Source organism: Prionailurus viverrinus, chromosome B1 (genome assembly GCF_022837055.1).
Source record: "Prionailurus viverrinus isolate Anna chromosome B1, UM_Priviv_1.0, whole genome shotgun sequence".
NCBI classification, from domain to species: domain Eukaryota; kingdom Metazoa; phylum Chordata; class Mammalia; order Carnivora; family Felidae; genus Prionailurus; species Prionailurus viverrinus.
This window is the reverse complement of record NC_062564.1, coordinates 16471272-16492927: the sequence shown is the minus strand read 5'-3', so window position 1 is coordinate 16492927 and position 21656 is coordinate 16471272. Positions and strand designations below refer to the sequence as shown.

The following is a 21656-nucleotide window of genomic DNA, read 5'->3' as shown; positions in this document are numbered from 1 at the left end:
GCCTTTTTGAGGAGACATTTTTGTGCAGGGCTGTTCCCCTGATCAGCCTTCTCTAGGCCTCATGACTGACCCAAACTTCACTAGCAACCGATCCAATTCTAGTATCTTAATAATATCAGGAAGAACTCTTTTTCTCATTTTTTAATGTTTAGTTATTTATTTTGAGAGAGAGAGAGAAAGAGAGGGCATGGGGGGAAGGGGTAAAGAGTGAGGGAGAGAGAATCCCAAGCAGGCTCCGTGTTGACAGAGCCCTATGTGGGGCTCGAACTCAGGAACCGTGAGATCATGACCTGAGCCGAAACCAATCACTGGATGTTTAACTGACTGAGCCACCCAGGTGCCCCCAGAAAGAACTCTTTTTAATTTGTTTCTGCGCAGAAAGATCAAACGAACTATCTTCATGGTTTGCTAAACCATCACATTCGTTTGTTTGAGGTGACCACGTGTCTGCACAGAGCACAGGCTAGAGAGTCACAGGCAGGGTGGTTCTAGAACTTCTTCGCCTACTGGCGAATCCCTTAGCCAGGGGCAAGGAAGGGAAACGACACAGTTCTTGTACCGGCAGAACCTCATCCCATTCTCCCTTCTCGGCCCTGGTTCTGCATCATCAACCCATTCTCCTCGTCTACCCTCCCAGCGGCAACAACATTCCATGAACCATCCCGGCTGATGTTTCATACTATAAAGAGCAGCTTCTGCCAATGCAATTTATAGCTCCAGCGACAGCCTGGCAACAGCAGTGTGCTGCCCAGAAAATCAGTGCAATTTTAACATTAGGGAGATTTACTTCTCCTCAGTTATGTTCTGTGCAGACGCCACGAACCAATCAGAATGGATAGTGAGTGGTGTTACACGATCTTGATCCAGACCAGGTGGGTGTCGGCCCTGGGCACAGCTGTGGATTATCTAGGGTACGTCCTTTGCCCCATCCTGCCAGCCTTACCCTTTGCTCCTGCTTACCACACGTAGATCAAGAAAGCAAAACGGTATGCCATTCAACTTCCTCCCTTCCGGAGCTTGACTTCCGTAATCCATTTCAGATACACAATCACAGCGAGCTGAGTTGCACTGTTTTGAAGCTCTTCCTGCAGAAGGTCATTTCCCCGAATCCTGTCAATGATAGGATAACGCTACTGTCATTGAGGTTTTCCCTGTTAAACTATTCTGCTTTTTAAAGTAACTGATACAAGTCATTTCACATGGTACCGGTGTGAACATGTGTAAGCCCATTCACACAAACCAAGCATCCTTAGGGGAGATTCTAATGTCATCGATGAATGATTACGTATCGTACATGTTGATAATCTGTAATTTGGGAATGAGCTCAGAGCCTTCATTTTCATCCCCCTGACAAAAACAAACAACAAACAACAATCATAACAGCTGGAGGTATCAAACTTTCCCAGATGGAAAGCTATTGCTTATTAGAAACCATTGACAATTGACAGTTTTTATGTTACCACTTCTGTATTTATAATGCATTTTCCTAATATTCATTGCAGGGAGATAGAGTTATTCTTCTTAAAAGAGTTGATCAAAACTGGTATGAAGGTAAAATTCCAGGAACCAGCAGACAAGGCATCTTCCCTGTTTCCTATGTAGAAGTTGTCAAGAAGAATACAACCAAAGGTGCTGAGGACTACCCTGACCCTCCAATACCCCACAGCTATTCTAGTGATAGAATCCACAGCTTAAGTTCAAATAAGGTAAGAAGACATCCTAGCATATTAGTGTCATGTTTGGGAGCTTGATGCAAGGTCATCGACATGGGATGTTAGGCATAGACTAAAACATCATACCTATTGCAAAGCGACAAAATGTACATGTTATGTTTCTGAGTGTGCGTGCCATGTCAAGTCAATATAATTGAATCTTTCTGAGGGGTGCTAGCACAAAGGTTTCATGCTTGATTTTGATAATTTTATTTTCAAAGTAAAATACTGAAAGAGAAAACATTAGCATCATAAAATCCTATATGATATAGGTCTGTATGTATGTATGCAATTATAGCTGCTTTTTGAAACTCAATTTTTTTCTGCAGCTTGATTTTATTTTTAGATATGCACGTTTTACATGGATTCTATGCAGGTGTAAGTAGTATATATGAGTATAGGATGTATTGATAGGTAGATAGATAGATCCCAAAATGGTTTATTTCAACAACATATGGTAATTGAGTTGACGAAATTCTATGAAAGTCTTGGGGTATTTTGATACAGAAAGAGAGAAAGTAAAAATCTTTAATTAAGGTCTGTAAGTCAGTTTGTTTATTAGTTTGAATGAAAATGTCATTGGTTCTTAGGAGTCCTCAAGTTTGTTTTATTAGGTTTAGGATGATTTCCACTGTCTCACTAGAGCCAGTAGCTAAAGATAATTACCTTTCTCAACATGTAGTTTAAAAGGGACTTTGCTTCCTGAACTGGTTGATTAGAAAAGGCTATTCCAAAAAAAAAAGAAAGAAAGAAAAAGAAAAAGAAAAGGCTATTCTACTCTCTTTACTCACAGTGTGAGGTGGTTCTTAATTTTCTATTGAATTATATATAATATGTTGTGTTCTTCTCATGGATGGTATTTAGGGATTTCTGTCTCCTTTTCATTGACTTTCAAGTGTAAAACTTTAAATTACCAAGGAATTATTTCCAAAATATTGTAAGTACTTCCCAACATTTTAAACATTTTGTTTCCCATAACTTACTGAAAATTTTAACTGAGACCAAGGCTGGGACATGGAAAACTAAACCATTTGGCCCTAGCATGATAACATCAACATCACAGACATGAAATCATTTCATGTCCCAAAGCAAGACAGCATCCCCAGTGACCTAAACTACTCCTTGAAAATGAGTCTACAAGGATTTTACATATGTAAATGAGCTAAGAATCTACTATCCGAAGAGAAGCATTTTCTTTTAAAAGGGCATTTTATTTATTCTACTCTTTGAAGACTGGGTTTCCGTTGCAGGGTAATTGCTGTAAATCCCTTATCACTGAATAATAGAACAGTTTGGCAACACTGGGTAACAGAACGGTAATCAGATTGTGTCTGGTTGATAAAAAAGTTTTCCAGAATCTTCTTTAGTAGGTTGACTTCACTACCAGAGCTTAGTGTTAGAGAGCAACATCCTTCCTTCAATAGTTCCTACTGATAAAAAGACAATATCAGAACCTTCAGCCATATGTTTGTCTTATTTACCATTCAGTCATCTTAAAAAACTACCAGATGAATTTCAAAGCAACTGTACCTTCAAACAAAATATTATAAGAAAGAATAGGCATTTATCTAGAAAGCCTTATTTAATATTTAAGAAATTCTTCCATAAGGTCTTAATTAATATTGGCAATGTAATACTGTAGATCACAGTGTTTTAATCCTTGTTGTGGATATGATTTAAATGTATTTTCAGTTACCTAAACTTTTTCTTAGAATACCAGATTTTACGTTTTATAAATAGAGAAATTTCACTAAAAACTAATTAGTGTTTTATTCTCACTGCTGGGAAGAAAATATGTTGAAAAGCTTATGTCCATAATTTGAAAAAAAAAATGCTTAATGATTTCGACCCATCTGGTAATCTATGATATCATTGACTTAATAAGGGAAACTTCTCACTAGTGTTGAACTGGATCATTTTCAGAAAAAGAATTATAATATACTTCTAAGCCATGACATCCAAAATACACGAAATGTTATGCATCCTATTTTCTAACTGGTATTTGCAAATAGAGGAAAGAACTCATTGACTCATGCATCACTCTGACACATTCAAATCACATTTCCTGACATACTATCTTTATTTTAGGGGAGATCCAAATGGAAGTTGATACCATTTCTGATATTTCTGCTTTTAGTGTAGTTGAATCCAATTCGAATGCTTTAGGGAGGAAAGGTAATTATGTGATTTTTGTATTATAGGTATATTTATGTTATGTAGGTATCTCAGATACGTAATTTGGCTTTTTGTAGAAGCAAGTCCATTGTAAAGCTAAGCACTTGGAACCTGTTAACATGTATACTGGCAACCGTCGTGGTAACAGCACCGGAGTAGTGGCAGTAATAGTGACAGCGGTAGTCATGACAACAGTGGGATTGAAAGATCTTTCTTCCTTGTCTACATAGTATTCCTGACCATGAGCGAAAATGAAAGCGAAAAGTAATCATCTAGAATTCTTATGCGTTTCACAGAGTTTCAAAATCTGTTATTCTGTTGCATAACAAAGAGCATAAGATAGAATGCTGGCCAATAAGAGAATTTCTCTAGACTATGAAATGAGACTTAGGTAATTTCTGTCTTACTAAAAACTGAACATAGACAGGACCTGCTAGGGGTGGCTATCTATCTAGTAACAGACCACATGTATAGTATCACTTTACATCAGGTGCTAGGCGGACTCAAGACCACCTGAATCTTCTGTTAGGATGCTCACATGAGTTTTGTGGCTCTTTGGCTTATATACCCCCACCCCAAGGTGACAGGACATCGTATTTCCTTTAAAAAAAAATAGCTAAATAAATTCTATTAATGCCCCATTCCTGTTAAAGGACACAGAAGTCAAAAGTTAAGTGGCCTTAGGACCAAGAGTGCCGAGTGCATGAGTGAGGTCTCATCCTAAACAACCAACGAGAAAATGCATCTCCAAAATCTTCCAGACCCAAACCATCTCCCTGGAGAGAATGACAGTAAAATGCCATCCACCAGACTGTCAAGGCCTTCCTATGTATAGCATGTAGCATTCTTTCCAGTTCAGCAATAGAATGTCTTAGAATGTTTCTAGGCAGCCCTTCCAGAACTACTTTTAAGGAATTTCCATTACCATTCTGTGTTGTTCAACACATCCAAAATATACTGATAATAGTAAGATCCACTGAGGTATATTTTTACTTCAGGAGATTAAGTTTCATAAATTATACTCCACAGGTTTACATAAAAGAATGGGTGTCCTAGCAGAAGTTTACTCCCGTTAAAATCATATGTTCCCTTTCTATGTAAACATTTACTTTGGGTTTTTTAAACCTTGAAGTAGTAGTTATCTTTAGTTTCATTCTGATCGGGGGGTTCTGTTCTTGGAAAATGTTTTTCAGAATTGATTCACTGGGAAACATATCCATGTATAATGATGTAAAAATATTTTATGCCATACGCTATGATTACGTTGCAAAACATAAGTGAAAAAACGTGGAAGTTCAAAAGATTTGGCACTCTTACAGGCAGAAAGAACAGTAAACAAATTCAGGGAATAAGAAAAGGTTTCGTTATTGGTTTTCATTTTACAGGAACATTATTTCAGAGTCCTATGTGAAGCCTCGTTTAAAAGAGCTGATCCGCTAGATAAAATCACTTAGGGATTCACTGTCTGACCTTCTTATCACTACTACAGCTTTACCTTATCATTTGACACCTGAGACCCCTTCCAAATACTAGGAGAGTTTCATTGTTCAGATGGCCTTCCAGTTAACCTGCGAAGGATTTTATTTAAATTCCGCAAAAATATCCACAAATCGAGACCACAGCGCAAAATATGTTTCTATTTATTACCACCACTTCCCTGCATTTCTCTGTCTCTGTGTTTTGATGTATGATTTTCTTGGTTTACATTTTCACCTTATAATCCCTGCTCGTTTCTAAGTTGGCTTTCAGTGAACCAGCCCCTCCTCCCACGCACAAAGCGTCACCGGGCTCAGATAGAACAGCCCAGGGGCGGCTGCGTCTGACAGCCGAGTGCCCACCGGCAGATCCTTTGACCCCAACACCGCCTCACTCTCTGGACAATTTCCTGGATGAATTGGAGAAGCTTGGTGCTTTAACCTTACCAGCCGACCAAGCCAAACCAAATATCCTAGAGGAGATCATCCTCGAGATTAAGGAGGAGCCCTCAGATCTCCTCCCCTTGCCTCCAGCATCTGCACCTGCCAAATCCCCTTCTTCTCTGCTGCCTTTCCCCCGCTCAGGGGTGACCTCAGCTGCAGTCCGGCCTTCCGAGGCAACACCACTTCAAGATCCCAGAAAGACAACTCAGAACAAATGTGCAGGTTTGACAAAAATACGAAAGGGCTTTGGAGGCCCTGAGAAAGTACCCGAAGTCCTAGGTGACAAGTTTGTGGCCTCTGCACACACTAATGTGGCTCCCTTGCCCAAAAGTCTCCCCGCCATCGGGGAGGAAGATGAGGATATCTATGAGGGGTTTCTGTCAGGCATCCGAAGAGGGCCAGAGTGTCGAGAACCGGATGCCTTGTGGTGTGCCCGCGACGGCACAGAGGTGACACCAAGCCTGCACATCAAAGAGGAGGAAGAAGAGAGGCAACCTGACTGTTTAAAATATCCAGTAGCCACCCCCACAGACCCTAGGATCCCTAAGGAAGACAGCAGTGCAGTGAAAACCAGTACTGAGGTATTTTAACCTTGCCTAATTACCAAAGAGAACTAACCCGTCTTGACTATATTTAGCTAGTACAGTTAATCACATTACTAAACGTCAATTTTGGCATTGCCCTAAAAGGCTTCCTCTTAAGAAACACAAGCACTACGTAAGTTGGGGGTGGAGGGGTGTATGGAAACTCACCAAATTTTAGTAAGATGATGTAAATGTCTGATGTCATTCCATTATTTGATTGTGACTAGAAATTCATATTTCAAACAGTCTATAATTGATAGTCTTCCTGACTTTTTGTTATTAATAATGATAGCTACATAGTTGAAGTCTTACTGAGTATCAGACAGTGTTCTAAGAACTCTTCGTCAATGAGATGGGTTATCTTATTAGCCCCACTTGAGAAACTGGAAAACTGATACACAGAGAGACGAGTCCAATTCCAATGGCAGTTTGTAAAAAGGGAGAGAGACAGAACCAAAAGGCACGCCGGTACCCTTTTAACTCTCGGAAGAAATAATTTCTTCAGGTTGGTGACCACTTAAGACTACTAATGCATTTTCATCTTACAAAGAATCTTGAGCAATGATTTTCATTAGTAAAGAGGGGACATACCCTAAATCTTTAGTTTGTAAATTTTTCTCTTAAGACAAAAACAAAACTTCATTTCTCACATATATGTAACCTGTAATTTAGAAAGAAAATACGATTACTGGCAAATACTGAAATTAGGAAACAAAATGTTTTATATCATGCTACTCTGCAGTCACTTTCCCCCATGGATCGTCTATTTTAAAATCTTAGAAAACAAAAATAATCTTTAAAATCCCATAGTTTTCTATTAAGACCTTGCCAATAACAAATATAGAGGCACGTGGCCTGTACTACAGGACGTTCGTGGGCTTAAATAATGATCAGTGCCCATGAGACCCCTGGACATCCACAAAACCCCGAGGCTTGGCTAGTTCCTCAACCAGGAGAGAAAAGGTCATCTGCACAAAGAACCCAGCCATGCCTGTATTTGTAAAAAATAAAACAAATACACTACTTAGTAAAAGAGATCATTCATTACAGAAAGTCAAGCATGTTTCTAAGTCAGTTATTCAAATAGCTGCTGCCACACATCAGTTCCCCGGCTTTGTAACTAACCAGCTAGAAATCGTAATCTACTTTACAAGCAAGTAACAAAGAGTCATTACAGGTTTGTAGTTTTTCCTTCATGTTTAGAAGCAGCCATCCTGTGAATATATTCTAAAATTGTAGACTATGGGGGGTTCTTCTGTCCAGCCACCCACATCAGAAAAATGATCACACTCACTGGGGATTTTGAGTCAAATTCGAAAGAAAAAGTTAAGCAAGAATTTAAAGCAAGAATTTGTCATAAATGTCACTTCCCAGGGCATTTGGTAACTTGAACATTATTCAACTTTGGGGGATATTCTCTAAAGACCACATAACCTCATTCTGGGCACAAGCGTAATCACATCTTGTCTTTCCTCAATCTTTAAGCCGCCTTCATTTTCTCCGGGAGATCGAACGTCTACACCTTTTCCCAGCTGTGTCCTTCCCTCCCTTCCTTTCCATTCTCCCTGGGCCTCTGTCTCTGACTTGGCCTCTACACTTTCTCAGACTACCCAGCCCTACACACCTCCCCTTCTCCCTAAATACCCTTATCAACAGGAGATAAATTCACCAAAATTAAAGGTAACTGCATCCCGAGTGTGGTTTATTGCATGCCTTTAAATGAATTTTATTAATTAGATGTATTTAGATTTGTGCCATCTTACAAGTTCTAAGAAGTCGTGTAAATATTGGTTGCTAACTTTTAACATCATTGGCATGGCCTCTATCCCAAAAATTTAAAAGACACGCTTGCATACCCAGACTCAATTTTACATAGAAAAATAAAAAGCAATCATTTTTTTGGAGAACCATCCCATTCAAAGACATCAGCTTGGTGCCTGTCATCTCCTGTCACTTCTCAGTGGGCTCACTGCCTCCCACGTTTCTCACCCATCAGCAGGTTCAGCAGAGCCCGAGGGCAGGATGATCTTCAGTACTGTCTTGAGCTCTATTCTTCCACAAAACTGAAGTAAATTAATGAGGATGCAGGAATGATACTTCCCTTGGTTAACAGTTAACAAAGCACCCAACTCAGAGCCTTGAGGGCTGGCAGTTCTCCTAATTTTCAACTCCCCATAAGGACACCAGTAAAAAAGACTTTCAATAAAATTAATGACTGGCCCTGGAAAGACATTTAATGACAACCACAGCATGAAATGACTCCATCACAGAAAAGCTTGGCTTCTACAATCAGCATGATCCTGAAATCTCTTCCTTTAGACAAAAGGTGATAGACTTCAAATAATAACCCATCCTCACATCCAATGTTTTGAATGTGAATGAGAGCCTCTGCCGTTAAGGGAAAACTCGAAGGCTCTGGTAGAGTCTGAGTTTCTTTACCAGGAAGCACCAACACCAGAGAAATGCCATCTGCACGATACTCCCAACTCCCATCACTAACCCCATCCAACAAAATAGTCCAATGTGAATGTGAATTCATCTTATGTGTGAAAGGAATTTTTGAAAAAGTGGAATAGTTTAAAGACTAGTTGCTCTTTGCCCTTTGAGATTTCATTTTGGCCGGCACGAAATAATTAGGAAATCTTAAAAATAATAATACTTTAGATATTATCTAAGACCAAGAATTTGCCCTACCCCACCCCCCGCCCCCATTCCTTCTGTGGTTCTCTTTTTAAGGCCAAAGTATTTATTCCCTGTCTTTTCCTACTTGTTCTTTAGCCCTTAAACTTAGTCAATAAATGGCTAAATAACTTTAGAATCAGTTTGGATTTTTAGAATTTAGAGAGATAAAGATCACTCACTGCCATTGTACTAACAAGGACAAAACCAAGATTTATGCAAGTTCATTCTTCAAGAACCAAGCTCAACTGACACACACGTTAGGTGTCAGTTGTTTGCAGAATGGTATGAGAGAATGGACATATTTACAATAACAATGTTTCCAAAGAATACTTTTCATAACTACATCAAATAACTAACTCCAGAAAAATGAAGTGGTTTTTTTTCCCTCTATTTTATCTAATACTTAAGAGCAAATGATAACTTTCAATCCCCCACTGAGTTTTTGAAAACCTTATAAATGTCTTTTTCTATTCATTGGAAAGATATAAGTTGATGAATTCGTTGGTGCTTATTGTAAATATAAATGCAAATTGAAACAGCTGCAAATCTCAGGCCATTATTATAGTTTAACCCCACGTCTGATACTGATAAACTGTGCAGGCTTGAGTCCTCTAAGAAGCCTTCCTATTTCTTCCATTTCAAGAATGTTATACGTTATGCTCGTTACCAAGAAAGTAACCCTGCACTAAAAGCAAAGATAAAATAAAATTTTAATAATGTTTTAGAAGGTATAGCATAGTATGCATGAATCATTACACTTTTATCAATCCTTATCAACCATTTAATGCACTTTTATTCTTTTAATAAAATTTAATGCAATTTTACTCCTGTGAAGTATCTTCTGAGACAATGTAAGCCTGTCATATCCAATCCAAAATCTTCCATAAACGCAAAATTCACCAACACGTTATAGATGACAGAAGGCTGAAAATGTACATATAAATTATGAGCAATATATAAATCAGAAACCAATATTTTCTCTTCTATTTTGAACATCTTTTTTTAAATAATGGTTTTTCATAATAAAAATTATCATAATTCTCAGTTCTCCTATAAGCCGAACTTCCAATTCCATCTAAGAGACTTATGGCATGTGGACTCTTTATGAAGAGATAGAAGGGCTCTTCTTTGGGCTTCTTCCAAGAAACTCAATTTTTGTGGGCCCATTGGGAAGTCTCCTCACTCTAAAGCCATCCCATCAGAGAGTGACCCCCTTGAGCACGGTTTCCAACATGGAATTAAGCCCTGATTCTTCCTAATGTGTTCAAATGATCTTTCCAGCTGTTTGTCCACATCATTCTAACAGCTAAATGTCTTTGTTCCTCTATGAGCCTTGATGTTTGTAGAACCCCTCCCCGCATCAGTCGAAACGGGGACAGCTCTGCTGTGCCAAAAAACTCAAAATAACAACAGCTTAAACAACATACAAGTATATTTCTCTGGTACCTAAGTGTCGGGCATCCAGGGCTGGTATGTGGCTCCAGAATCATCAGAAAACCCAGGAGATTCCATTTTATTTTTGCACATCATCTCCCCAGTGAGAAGCCTCCACCGCCTGGTCCAAATTGGTTGCACCAGCTCTCGCAGCCCCTTCCTATTGTGTATCCCGTCTGTCAGAACTTATCACATGAGCACATTTAGATCCAAGGAAGACTTTATTCAGAAGGTCCATGTGCCTATCAGGATTCTAGGACGGAGGACAGACAAAAAAAGAATGGATACTGGAGCACATCAAGCATTCTCTGCCATAACCCTTTAGAGAAAAATGCTTAATGCATTTCATATCCACAGACTGCAGATTTGAGGTCAGTCATTATAAAAACTTTCTTTAGTGAGAGTTTAGAAAATCATGTTTTTATTGAAGAGTCCTTTCTCTAGTCCCGCTGAAGTTCCCATAAGGGACTCAAATACTTGTCAAGGACAAGTGGTAGATCCTGTCCACTACTGGAAAGAAAATAAAGCATACTCACACACAAGAAAGGTTAGCTTATTCACTGTCCCATTAAAAATCTTACTTTGGAAGAACGCCAAAATAGTCACAAGGTGGAGTCAGGACAATATTCAGTATTTGATTATATTTCACCACTTCCCCCCAGAAAAGCCGTGTTTTCTTCCTATGTGTTTTGTCAGAAAATTTGCCCCGACAAGCAGTTGAGACTTTTTATGAAACTTTATGGGTATTGAGTGAAATTTCCCTCTATTTTACCTTGCATCTACTCAAATGTGCACACACACACAAAAAAAAAAACCCAGGTCCAATCTGAGGGTGTCTTGAATCCCACTGTTAAACATTCTATTAAAGACATACAAATTCTTGTATGTGTTCTTAGCCATCGATATCACACTCAAACATCTTCTTTATGCCAGCTTCTCTCTGAAAGTCTTTCTCTGCTGTGCCTGTTGAGTTCCGTATGAAAGTGGCACCTGACGCCTGTGGCGTGAAACCTACAGGCAGCCAGAAGAGCTGTCTGCAGACTGGTGAACCCTTCCCGCTCTGCTGCTATGCAAGAGTTTGGCATGCTGCGTGCGTGTGCATGAAAAAACAAAACAGGAAAGCTTCTCCTGAAGGCTGTAAACCGAAGACAAGAACTAACTAACCTCTTATGGCTTTTCCAGGCTGACTTAAAAAGCGAGATATTTGTCTTGGGTAAGCCTCCGCGTAGCCCAGTGATGTCTAGGAGACACTGCAGCTCACCTGTCAGAGGGCTCAGCGGTTCCCACAGGGTAGGGTCAGAACGCCCCACCTTGAGCCAGGCACCCTGGCCATTTGCCCCCAGTGGGTGGCTCCTCCTTAATTGTCATTGCTGTGCTTTGCCCGTAAAGTAGGGCCAGAGGTACCCTTGAGACAAAGTGACCCCAACCATGATGAGCTATGAAATCAGATCAACACAAAAATCCTCTGCTGTCTTTAAGCAATGTGTTTTCCTTTTGTGTGTGTGTGTGTGTGTGTGTGTGTGTGTATGCGTGTAAGCTTTCCAAAATCCAAAAAGGTCTGACCAGATTCTCATGGTACAAAGGAGGGCGTAGCGTATGTCGTCTTCTACGTCCGTCTCAGGCTTCCACGTTCTCTGTAAATCGCTGTTTTCCAGTCATGGTTTTTAGTGCGAAGAATAAGGCTGCTACCAATCATATACTGAACTCGCATGCTTCCAGTGATGTTTGCTTCTGTGGCATTCCGTTTATTTCAGTTTCTTGTTTTGTTTTGTTTTTCCCTTTAAATCCACGATTCTTGTTGCAAAATACCCTGTTGCTCTGGTGATGTGTGCTACATTCACTCCATGACGCTTTTTAAGCCAATGCTACTGCCCTGGACTCCAGATACTCCCAGGTTCTTGACAGCTTTGATTGAATTTAAAGGTGAAATTACTTTCCCCTGTAACTCTTTGGTTCTGTAACATCACATCAAAAGCGCTTTCCTATGAACGGGTTGTAAATGGTATTATCAGTTCTGGGGAAGGCAGCCAAGGCTTGTAGGGATTTCCATCTCCTCAAAAGTCAGTCTTTTCACCATTTCTATTTGATAAACCCTGGTTTAACCTCACCTGGTCTATTACATGACTATGCTTTGCAAATATTTAAGGGCCCAATTGATTGCAAAGAGGATTTCCTTTTCTACTTTCAAAAAATGTAGATACCTCTCTGTGTTTATGCCAATTTTGTGCTTTTTGCTTTGCATAATGAGACCTCACTTTGTTTCTGAGGTAGAGATTTGGGTTGCCATAGAGAAAGAGGAATGTTGATTTGAAGAGATTCTTAGACTCACTCACACAAGGGCCTTCTAGAGCCAAAACAAAAAGAAAGATTTTTCCACAATTAATGTGGCCCAGCCATAAATTTCCCATGGGTCAATGAGATGCTATGTTTTGGGTCACCTCAAGTTTTTTTCTTTGCCAGATGTATACATTATGTACTTATATGTGTTTGTGTGGAACATACATTTTCTATATTCTTTAGATTCATCCAAAGTTGTATACCATCATTTAAGAAGGAAAAATAATCCTATAAACATGAACATGGGACTGTTATTAGGGGAATGTCATCGAATTCTGGTTGGCAAATACTACACCTAACATTTTCTGGAACAAAATTGACTGAAAAACTCTAGAAGTGCTTATAACTCTCTCAAATATTCTTCCACATTAGTATTTAAAGTAACAGCCAATCCTCACTCAAGAATCACCAAATACTAGATAGAGCTACCAGAAATGCCTCTGCCGAAGCACAGATAGACAAATGGCTTCTGGACAGACTGCATCTCCCCATCTGAGCTAGGCAAGTAGATGTTTTACTGAAACCAGAGATTCTAGGATATTTCAGACCAGTTCCCTTATGGTTAGGTTGGTTCTGGCTTTGAATATTAGCGTGTGCTTAAAACTTGTCCCATTTGTATCTGTTTTGATAACTTTAAAAAAAATAGCTACACTAAAAGAGAGAGAGAGGAAAAAAAAAAAAAAAAAAAAGATGGCTACATTGCCGAGGAAAAAAAGTTAAATATTGAGGATTCCATGAAAACAACATGGCGCTTCATTGGGTTTTCCAATTTTACTATACTCTTAAGACTCTCTGAATGTCACAAGTGTATATTCTATATTGCTCACAACACTGCTAAGAAGTTATGAGTAATGAGCAGAGTTAAAACAAACAAGCACAGACCTAAAATACGGGTGGCTACACAGAGATCTTCTCTCAAGAATTTAAAACACGGGAAGGGAAGCAGGTAGTCAGAAAGACACATGAATATCTATTCCACAGCGTTCTGTGGTCTTTAAAGTAGCCTTTCAAAACGAACCCAGGCTGAAGGAACGAACTTTGTGAGAGAGCTGTCCGAAGGCAGAAACTTTTAGCATGTTGCTTCCACTAATCACCATTCGGTGGCATTAGAGCGCAAATACGTTACAGATCTTTTCATCAAGGTTTGCGCCTTATAACACCAGGGCGGGGGGAAAGGCAAAAGATAGTCTCCTAAGATAATTGGCTTGAGTATCCATATAGAACATAAACACCTGCCTAAAAGACAAAATAAAGATGCCGATCCACCTTATCCATCACAGTCATCTTTTACTATGAGTGCCAGTCAACATTTTAATTCTGTTTCCTCTTTTTACTTATTTGTGATTTAAGAAATGATCTTTGAGTTTGGGTTCACTGATCCGAAAAATGAAGCTGAATTGTTACCATGACTGTTTTTACAGGACTGGGACACTTGAGAATTAATTGGCACAGCTCTCTGACAACAGAGGGTTAAGGTTGATGAGGGCACCTATACATAACGGAGGAAGTGTGTCTGTGGGAACGGATTCCCTGAGCGGGACAAGATTCTAATCACCATCCTGACCAACTCTTTGGTTTTAGAGAAAAGGAAGCTCAGGCACATATCCAAGGCTACATTGGTAGTCAGTGCCAATACCATGAAGACAGGAATGTGCCCTATTAATGCTACTTGTTCCTCTATGGACCAAATATTTTTTAAATAAGTTAATTCAAATACTGTAGCTAGTCACATTTCCTCAAAACTGGTTCCTAACTATCCAGATTCACATGGAGATGATTCCTGTTAAAGGTAAACTTAGAAAAGTTCCTGAAGTCACCAAGATAATAGTGCTAATAAAGGCTGCGATAAATCTTGGCCTGAGCATGTGAACAGTATAGAGACCTGGTAAGTCAGAAAAGGGGGTGGGAGGTTCATTAAAGGCTATAAAGGAAGAGAAAAGACATACTGAGAAGGATTGGTAAAAACAAGGACATTACTGGCTGGCTCGCCCAGGAACGTGAGTCCCCTTGAGACATAGACCCCTGTGGCATTAAGGGAGCCACATACTTCTGGCAACAGCCCCATGTTCCCAGTTGTCAAAGGGATGATTCATTTAAACAACTTATGGTGTGAGTTGAATTAAAGGAATTAAAGTAGAATTGTAATGATGACAACAAGAGGTCCCATATGGACTTTAAAAGTAGATATTTTATTTCAATGAACAATCTGATTTTTAAAGCCATATTTAGGGGCACCTGGGTGGCTCAGTTGGTTAAGAATCTGACTTCAGCTTAGGTCCTGATCTCATGGTTCGTGGGTTCGAGCCCCATGTCAGGCTCTGTGCTGATAGCTCGGAGCCTAGAGACTGCTTCAGATTCTGTGTCTCCCTCTCTCTCTCTGTTCCTCCCCACCTCGCACTCTGTGTGTGTATGTCTCTCTCTCAAAAATGAATAAACGTTTAAAAAAATTAAAAAATTAGGTCATATTCACATTTAACAGAAAAGAGCAATGAAATTCGACCTCCCAGATTTACCAAGCACCGGATGCCATGATAGAAAAGTAAAACTTTTACTCAACTTAAAAATATTAGAATGACTTAAACATGTAGAAAGAGCACAACGAAATACATTTTACAAAACGTTTTCTCTGAAGATAAGAAAAGATCATCAGATGATATTTTCTTACTTATAACTTCGTTCTGCACTGTAACTGGTGCTATGATGTTTTTGCGAGACAACAGCAGCTGTCCTCGAATGGGCTTTGAAATACAGCATTTTGATTTTTTTAATCCCATTTTTAAATTTTTTTGAGCGATTAACATGAGCATTTTCAATATCACGTGGCTTGAATGTATAATCTTTGGCCAGAAATTTTACTCCTGGAAGTGTGTTCTAAAGAATGTCCAAAAGAAGTAAATACTTCTTTGTATAAAAATGTTTATAGCATTGCTGCTTATGAACGTGTAAAAAGGCTAGACTAACCTTAACTTCGAAAACAAAAAAGAGAAATGGTTAGGAAAACTAAAAAAATATATCTACACCAACGTGAGGGCATATTATTCTGCAGTGGCTTAAAATGAAAAAGAAGACTAGACAACTATCAGAAAATATTAATAGTAATTGATATATATGTATTTTATTTCTGCATAAAAGTTATATATATATGATTGGATGAGGATTTGAAGAAATTTAATAGGATATAGGCTTGTGGACGGCTTATATTTATTTTACATATAATATTTACTTATTTATATTTTTATGTATGTATTATTTATATATAAGAATTATAGAATTATTCAATATATTTATATTGAATTAAAATGGCTAGAAAATGGTTTAGTTTTGACTTCTCTTAAAATAGTATATTTTATCATTTTAATAATAAATACATTGTGAGTAATTTTATATTGATTTATAGAAGTTTTGTATTCTGAAGCCATACACGTTTCCAATCATTTCCATCTACTCTGTAGTCTTAGGTTTATATATTCCATGCACAGACTGCTGAGTGAAATTTCTAAAAAGTAAACACTTCCAATTAATAGACTGAATGCTTAAAGTTTTAGTAATGTAAGTGCCTGGTATCCTTTTTTTTTTTTTTTTAATGGTTATTTATTTTTGAGAGAGCACAAGCGGGGAAGGGGCAAAGAGAGAGGGACAGAGGATATGAAGCGGGCTCTGTGTTGACAGCTGCCAGCAGTAAGCCCGATGTGGGGCTCGAACTCATGAACCTGTGAGATCATGACCTGAGCCGAAGTTAGACGCTCAACCGACTGAGTCACCCAGGTGCTCTAAGCGCCTCACCTTCTTATGCTAGAAAGACAGCTTGGATGGGAGGGGAGTGAATACAGAATTGAGGAAGGGGAGCAAATTATAGACTCATAGACTGAAAGGAACCCCAGAGTTCTCCATCCATTCTTGGACCAGTGGGATTTTTATGGACAATTTGCAGGGTAAAATTCCCAGCCTGTCAGTAATCCACTCATAATGCAGGGACCCACGAATTGGCCCTGATGTCTAAGGACATGGATCCATCTAACTCAGTGGTCATCAAGAAGTCACTTTTATAAGTGTCATGCAAACGCCTACGTATCGCATTTTGGCACGCAGCCATCATTTAGAAGAGGATGTCTTTGAACTGTGTTGTGAATGAATTGTAATATTTTTCTTTCCCTGAAATGGTAACATTGAGGTAGTCGGTAGAAACGACGTTGAGTTTACATATTCGACAAACATGTTAACTTTCATTCGTTGCAATATTTGTGTGGATATGTGGGATGCTAAGGTTTGTCATTTCCAATATTATAAGTATCTATTACAGATACTGGTCTTGATGCTTAGTTTAAAAAGAAAGGAAACTCTTTTGAGAGTTCAGTGCACTGGGAATTTCTACCAATATTTCTCTTCTAAGGTAAAATGTTACATGTTACCTGGATATTGTTTGTTACCCTCTAGTTAAAGTTCTCTGTTTTCTCTTTCTAAAAATGCATGTGTTCTCTCAACATTGAGAACAGAGAGTGTTAATTCAAATGTAGCATGGCATGTCTGCCTATCTACATTTTCATCCGTACTGTATGTGAAAATGTTGTCTGTGAAGGAAAAGTAGAATGAATGTGGATACTTTGCCGTTAGACTAAATGTGGTTTATTTTCCGCTTGTTTGAGAAAACGCTGAAGAATAAGGCTGTATGAAGGTGTCCAGATTTCCCATTCTAGTGATTTGGTGTCTATGTTCTTGCCATATTCCTGGCCTTTGAAAAATCAATGGGACTAAACCCTGACTTTTCCTTAAAGCTTGAACAGACTAGATTCTAGATACATTCCAAATATTTGAACCTTGGTTATTTTCATTTAATTCAAAGCACCCTTCAAAATATTTGGATTATTAATCCTGCAGAAACCCTTTATTTGGTTTTTTTTTTCCTTCCTCTTGGTTTTTTACAACAGGAAATATTAAATGTCAAGAAAAGTACCATGCCATTATCCAAATTATCTTTTACTTAGTACCAGTTTAAACGCTGATTACATTGAAAATCATTTCATTTCAGCCACAGCGTCCTGTGTTTACTCATGAAAACATTCAAGGTGGGGGGGAACCGTAAGTATTCTTCTTATCTTCTAAGTTCAAGACTAACCTTGACTCACAAAACAGACAACTGGTGTACCAAAACAGAGGACTTTGCAAGTGAAAGAGGACAAAGGAACTAAAATGAGGCCTCTGTGATCGGTCTCTTTCATAACGTAGAGCAGAAGTTCATTTTAAAAAGAAACCCAATCATTTTGCATAGCAGCCTTCGGTTTACACACCAGAAAAACCTAACGGCGCTCCAGTGATGCCTAAGATTTACCAATCTGCCTCCCTCTTTGTTCTACCAACCATGCAAATTCCAGTAACCACGGCTGTAGAGACACAGAAGTGTCCTAACAGTGGTTGTACACATATCTGAAGACCAGAAGAACGTCAAAGTAGACCAGAAGTGATAAGTCAGTAACAAAATTCCAAGGTTACCTTTTGACAAAGGTCTTCGGGAATGGCAGCGTATTCAAACGGTCACTGTCATTCAGTTAAATGCCTTTTCCCGCTTACAAATTCCCTCTCCTCTCTGACCCACAAGTCACCTCAAATCGAAGGTGTCACATATTGTCTTTAAGATGCTCTTTGGCGTGTGTATCTGTTTCTGCTCCATTTTGCCCGTAATAGATGTTCAGCGGCGACCTACTTCCCACTGGCTACTGCCTAGCCTGTAAGTCAGGAGCTAGACCCCTGGGAAGGAGCACGGATGGGAGCACGGACGGAACTAAACCTTGTGAGGTACCCCTGAGCACAAGCAGGGCCTCCAGCCACGGCGGCGCACGCCCTGCCCCCCTGGGGTAGAGCAAGTGGCCTGGAGCCTTCCTGACCTCTGGCTCCCTCCTCACTTCTCAGGGACCTGGCAGTGAGCTGAAAGCATGCTCTTCAGAAACCATCTCTCACCTGAGACTGCCTGTCACTGAGTCCAGCCAGCAAGGTTTTCTTGTTAGGGAAAGATTATGAAAAGAACACGCTGGAAGTAAGAAGCATTCCGAGTTCCATTTAACTGAAAAAATTTTTTAAAAAAATCAAGTATGACCTGTAATTCTAAAGTTTTGGTTTGTTGCCTTATTGAAGCAAATGATAGGAACACAACACAAAAAATAAATTCCGGGCCCGTTTAGGTCTATTGTGTTACCAGCACATCGTATTAAGCAGCTGTTACGGAGATTACGCATTAATAGGTATATTATGTTATACTGTTTTATGTCATAGAAAGCTAATACTTCCAAGTGTGGTCATTTGGGTATTTATGGAAACCACAGAGCTCACAGGTGGGAGAAGGCACTTTTTCAAGGTCCTGCTGTGGACTTTAGAAACATCTACTAAACATTACTAAATTTCTATTTGATTACAACCCCAAGGAGTGGGATGATGGGGTGTCACTTAATTTCTTTCATTTAAAAAACAGATTGGAATGAAAATAGGTACCTAAGGTTATAATGTTGCCGCAATTCAGAACTATAATAAAATGTGTTACAGGAGACATTGCAAGTTATAGAGACAGCTTCAAACTTGGCTGAGCATTTTTTATTTAAAAGACAAATTTCTTTTTGAAGCATCCTGACCTCACCACCATCATTCATCTCACCGACACATCTTTCAAAATAGCATTTTAATTGTAATTCGGCTGCATTTCCTGTCGTGCAACACTGGTTTTGAAAGCCAGCAGAGGCAGAGGGGTTTCCGGAAGGTTTGTTTATGTTTTCCATGAAACTCCCAATTTTTTTCCTTTTCCTTTTTTTTTTTTTTTTTAATGTGTGTGTGGTCTAATTAAACCCGAATGGTAAGTAAATGTTGAGGAGCATACTGGCTTTTGTCATACCAAAGTGAAGTAGGAGTTTGTGCCAATTTTGTTTTTTTTAGCCCTTGGGACCTTGAGATTCTTCAAGCAGCTGGGGTTTGGTGGCCTTAAATGGGCCTGTCTCCATAAGAGTTTGGACAAGTGCCCGAGGGAAGAAGGCTGAAGCCTCAAAAGCTCAATCAGAGAATCAGTGTTTCCCAAAGGGAGAGCTTCAATGTATATCCATAGAATCAGCAGCCCAGGAATGACTTTCTCCCTCAAATGTGACACTGGCAAAGGGACCAGGTTGAAATCAACTTTCCCCATATGAATTTAGAAAAGATAGCGTCCCTTCACCAGAGCAGCCTCCAAATCAAATCCTTAAAGCAAATAACAAAATAATAGGTCTCCTCTAATCAGGGCTGGCCCTGTGGAAATACCGAAATTAAGCAATGTTGGTTTTCAACACCTCCCTGTCTTTTTTACCACTGCTCTGGGATTCTGGCTACCTTTCTCTGTCCTTCTCCTTAATCAGAATCCTTTTTCAACAGAAGACATCAGATGCCCAGTTTCAAAAGAGTACAAGTGGCAGAAAAGATTCCCTAGCAGGATAAAATATTAACAGGGAAAGACAGCTCTAATGTTGTGATTTCAGGCTTTGGTACCAGCCAGAGAAAATAATGTATTCTAGGAGATGATGTTAGGCATCACATCTCACCAGCTCTTTCCCAGACAACCACCACCATCGCTAACCCCCACCACAAGCCAACTTTATCTGGGTCCCCCAATCTGAAAAAGTTCATGGACAGAGAGGAAAGCCAACGGAGCCATGTCCCTGATTTATGACATGCTGTTTGCGTTCAAATGATAGAATAGTTTTGTTCCACCAAGATGTGATTTTCTGACTGAATGAAGTAATTAGATGTAAATCATTCTTGTTCCAGCAGTATTCAATATTATCTGCTTTCTAAAGTTGACCTTAAAAATCCAAAGTGCCCTGAAATGTGGTTTTTATTTTCTTGCATTGGCAGAATTACACAACTGTTATAAGAAGCAGCAAAAACAAAAGTTCACTGAGTTTTTAAAATCCCCCTCATTCTATTGGTAATATTTTAATAGTGATAGAAAGTTTTCATGTTAATTGCATATCAATTGCTTCTTGAACTGCTCAGCTGCTAGGACTTGTGTCTTCACTTTCCGAAATGCCAATCCATGTTAATATGCAGTAAAATACATACTATTTTGTTAACCACAAATTCAATTTTACTGATCAATGTCACCCAAATAAAGGCATTCAAAGAATTCAGGCAGAGAAAGGAAACTGGTAGCATTCTGTCAGTAATTCTTTTTTACATAAAATTATTTCAAGGGAGAGTTCCAACACCAAACACAATTTCTCCAGAACCTATTTTAAAACGAAACTTATACCCATAATCTATTGTTTGATATTGGCTCAGTAATCAGTGAGCATAGAATACACCTGCTTGACTTCAGAGGTGAATTACATCAGATTTTCAAATTCTAAATCCTCATAGAACACTGATTCAAACTATAAAACTAAGTAGCTGTAAAGAATTCCTGTTGGCGGAAAAAATAACCTTTTCTTTTACAGTAATCCCCACATAGCGATTTAGAAGACATGACTAACACAGTTTGCACATCTCAATTTAGAATCACTTGAAAATTCAACTTGGAAGTCCCAATTATTTGCTTTTGATTATAGTCAGCTAAACCTGTAAGCCTTTCTCATTTTTACATTGCTGGATAATGCACATATCACTTCTTTTATATTCTATACTCTTATTTAATGTCTTCATGATATCTATGAGTGGACAATTGGAATCCAGGCCTGATTTGGAAATGTCAAAATGTTTTAATCCAACTTGTGGATACTCTAACCTTCCACTGTAGTTTTGAAATGCTATCAGAGTGGTCTAAGTCCCATGAAAATCTAAATATTTCTATTTACTTTTCACGCTTA

General features: G+C 38.9%; 1 protein-coding gene across 7 annotated transcripts in view; it reads left to right on the top strand.

Moving 5' to 3' along the window:
* Nucleotides 1–21656, top strand: part of SORBS2 (sorbin and SH3 domain containing 2) — a 225359-nt gene that overhangs the window by 199629 nt on the left and 4074 nt on the right. For all 7 annotated transcript variants that reach the window (XM_047855087.1, XM_047855088.1, XM_047855091.1 and 4 more), the window contains 2 exons: nt 1503–1706; nt 17870–17919. In XM_047855087.1, coding sequence (XP_047711043.1) covers nt 1503–1706; nt 17870–17919 — 254 coding nt within the window. The remainder of the gene's footprint in view (nt 1–1502; nt 1707–17869; nt 17920–21656) is intronic.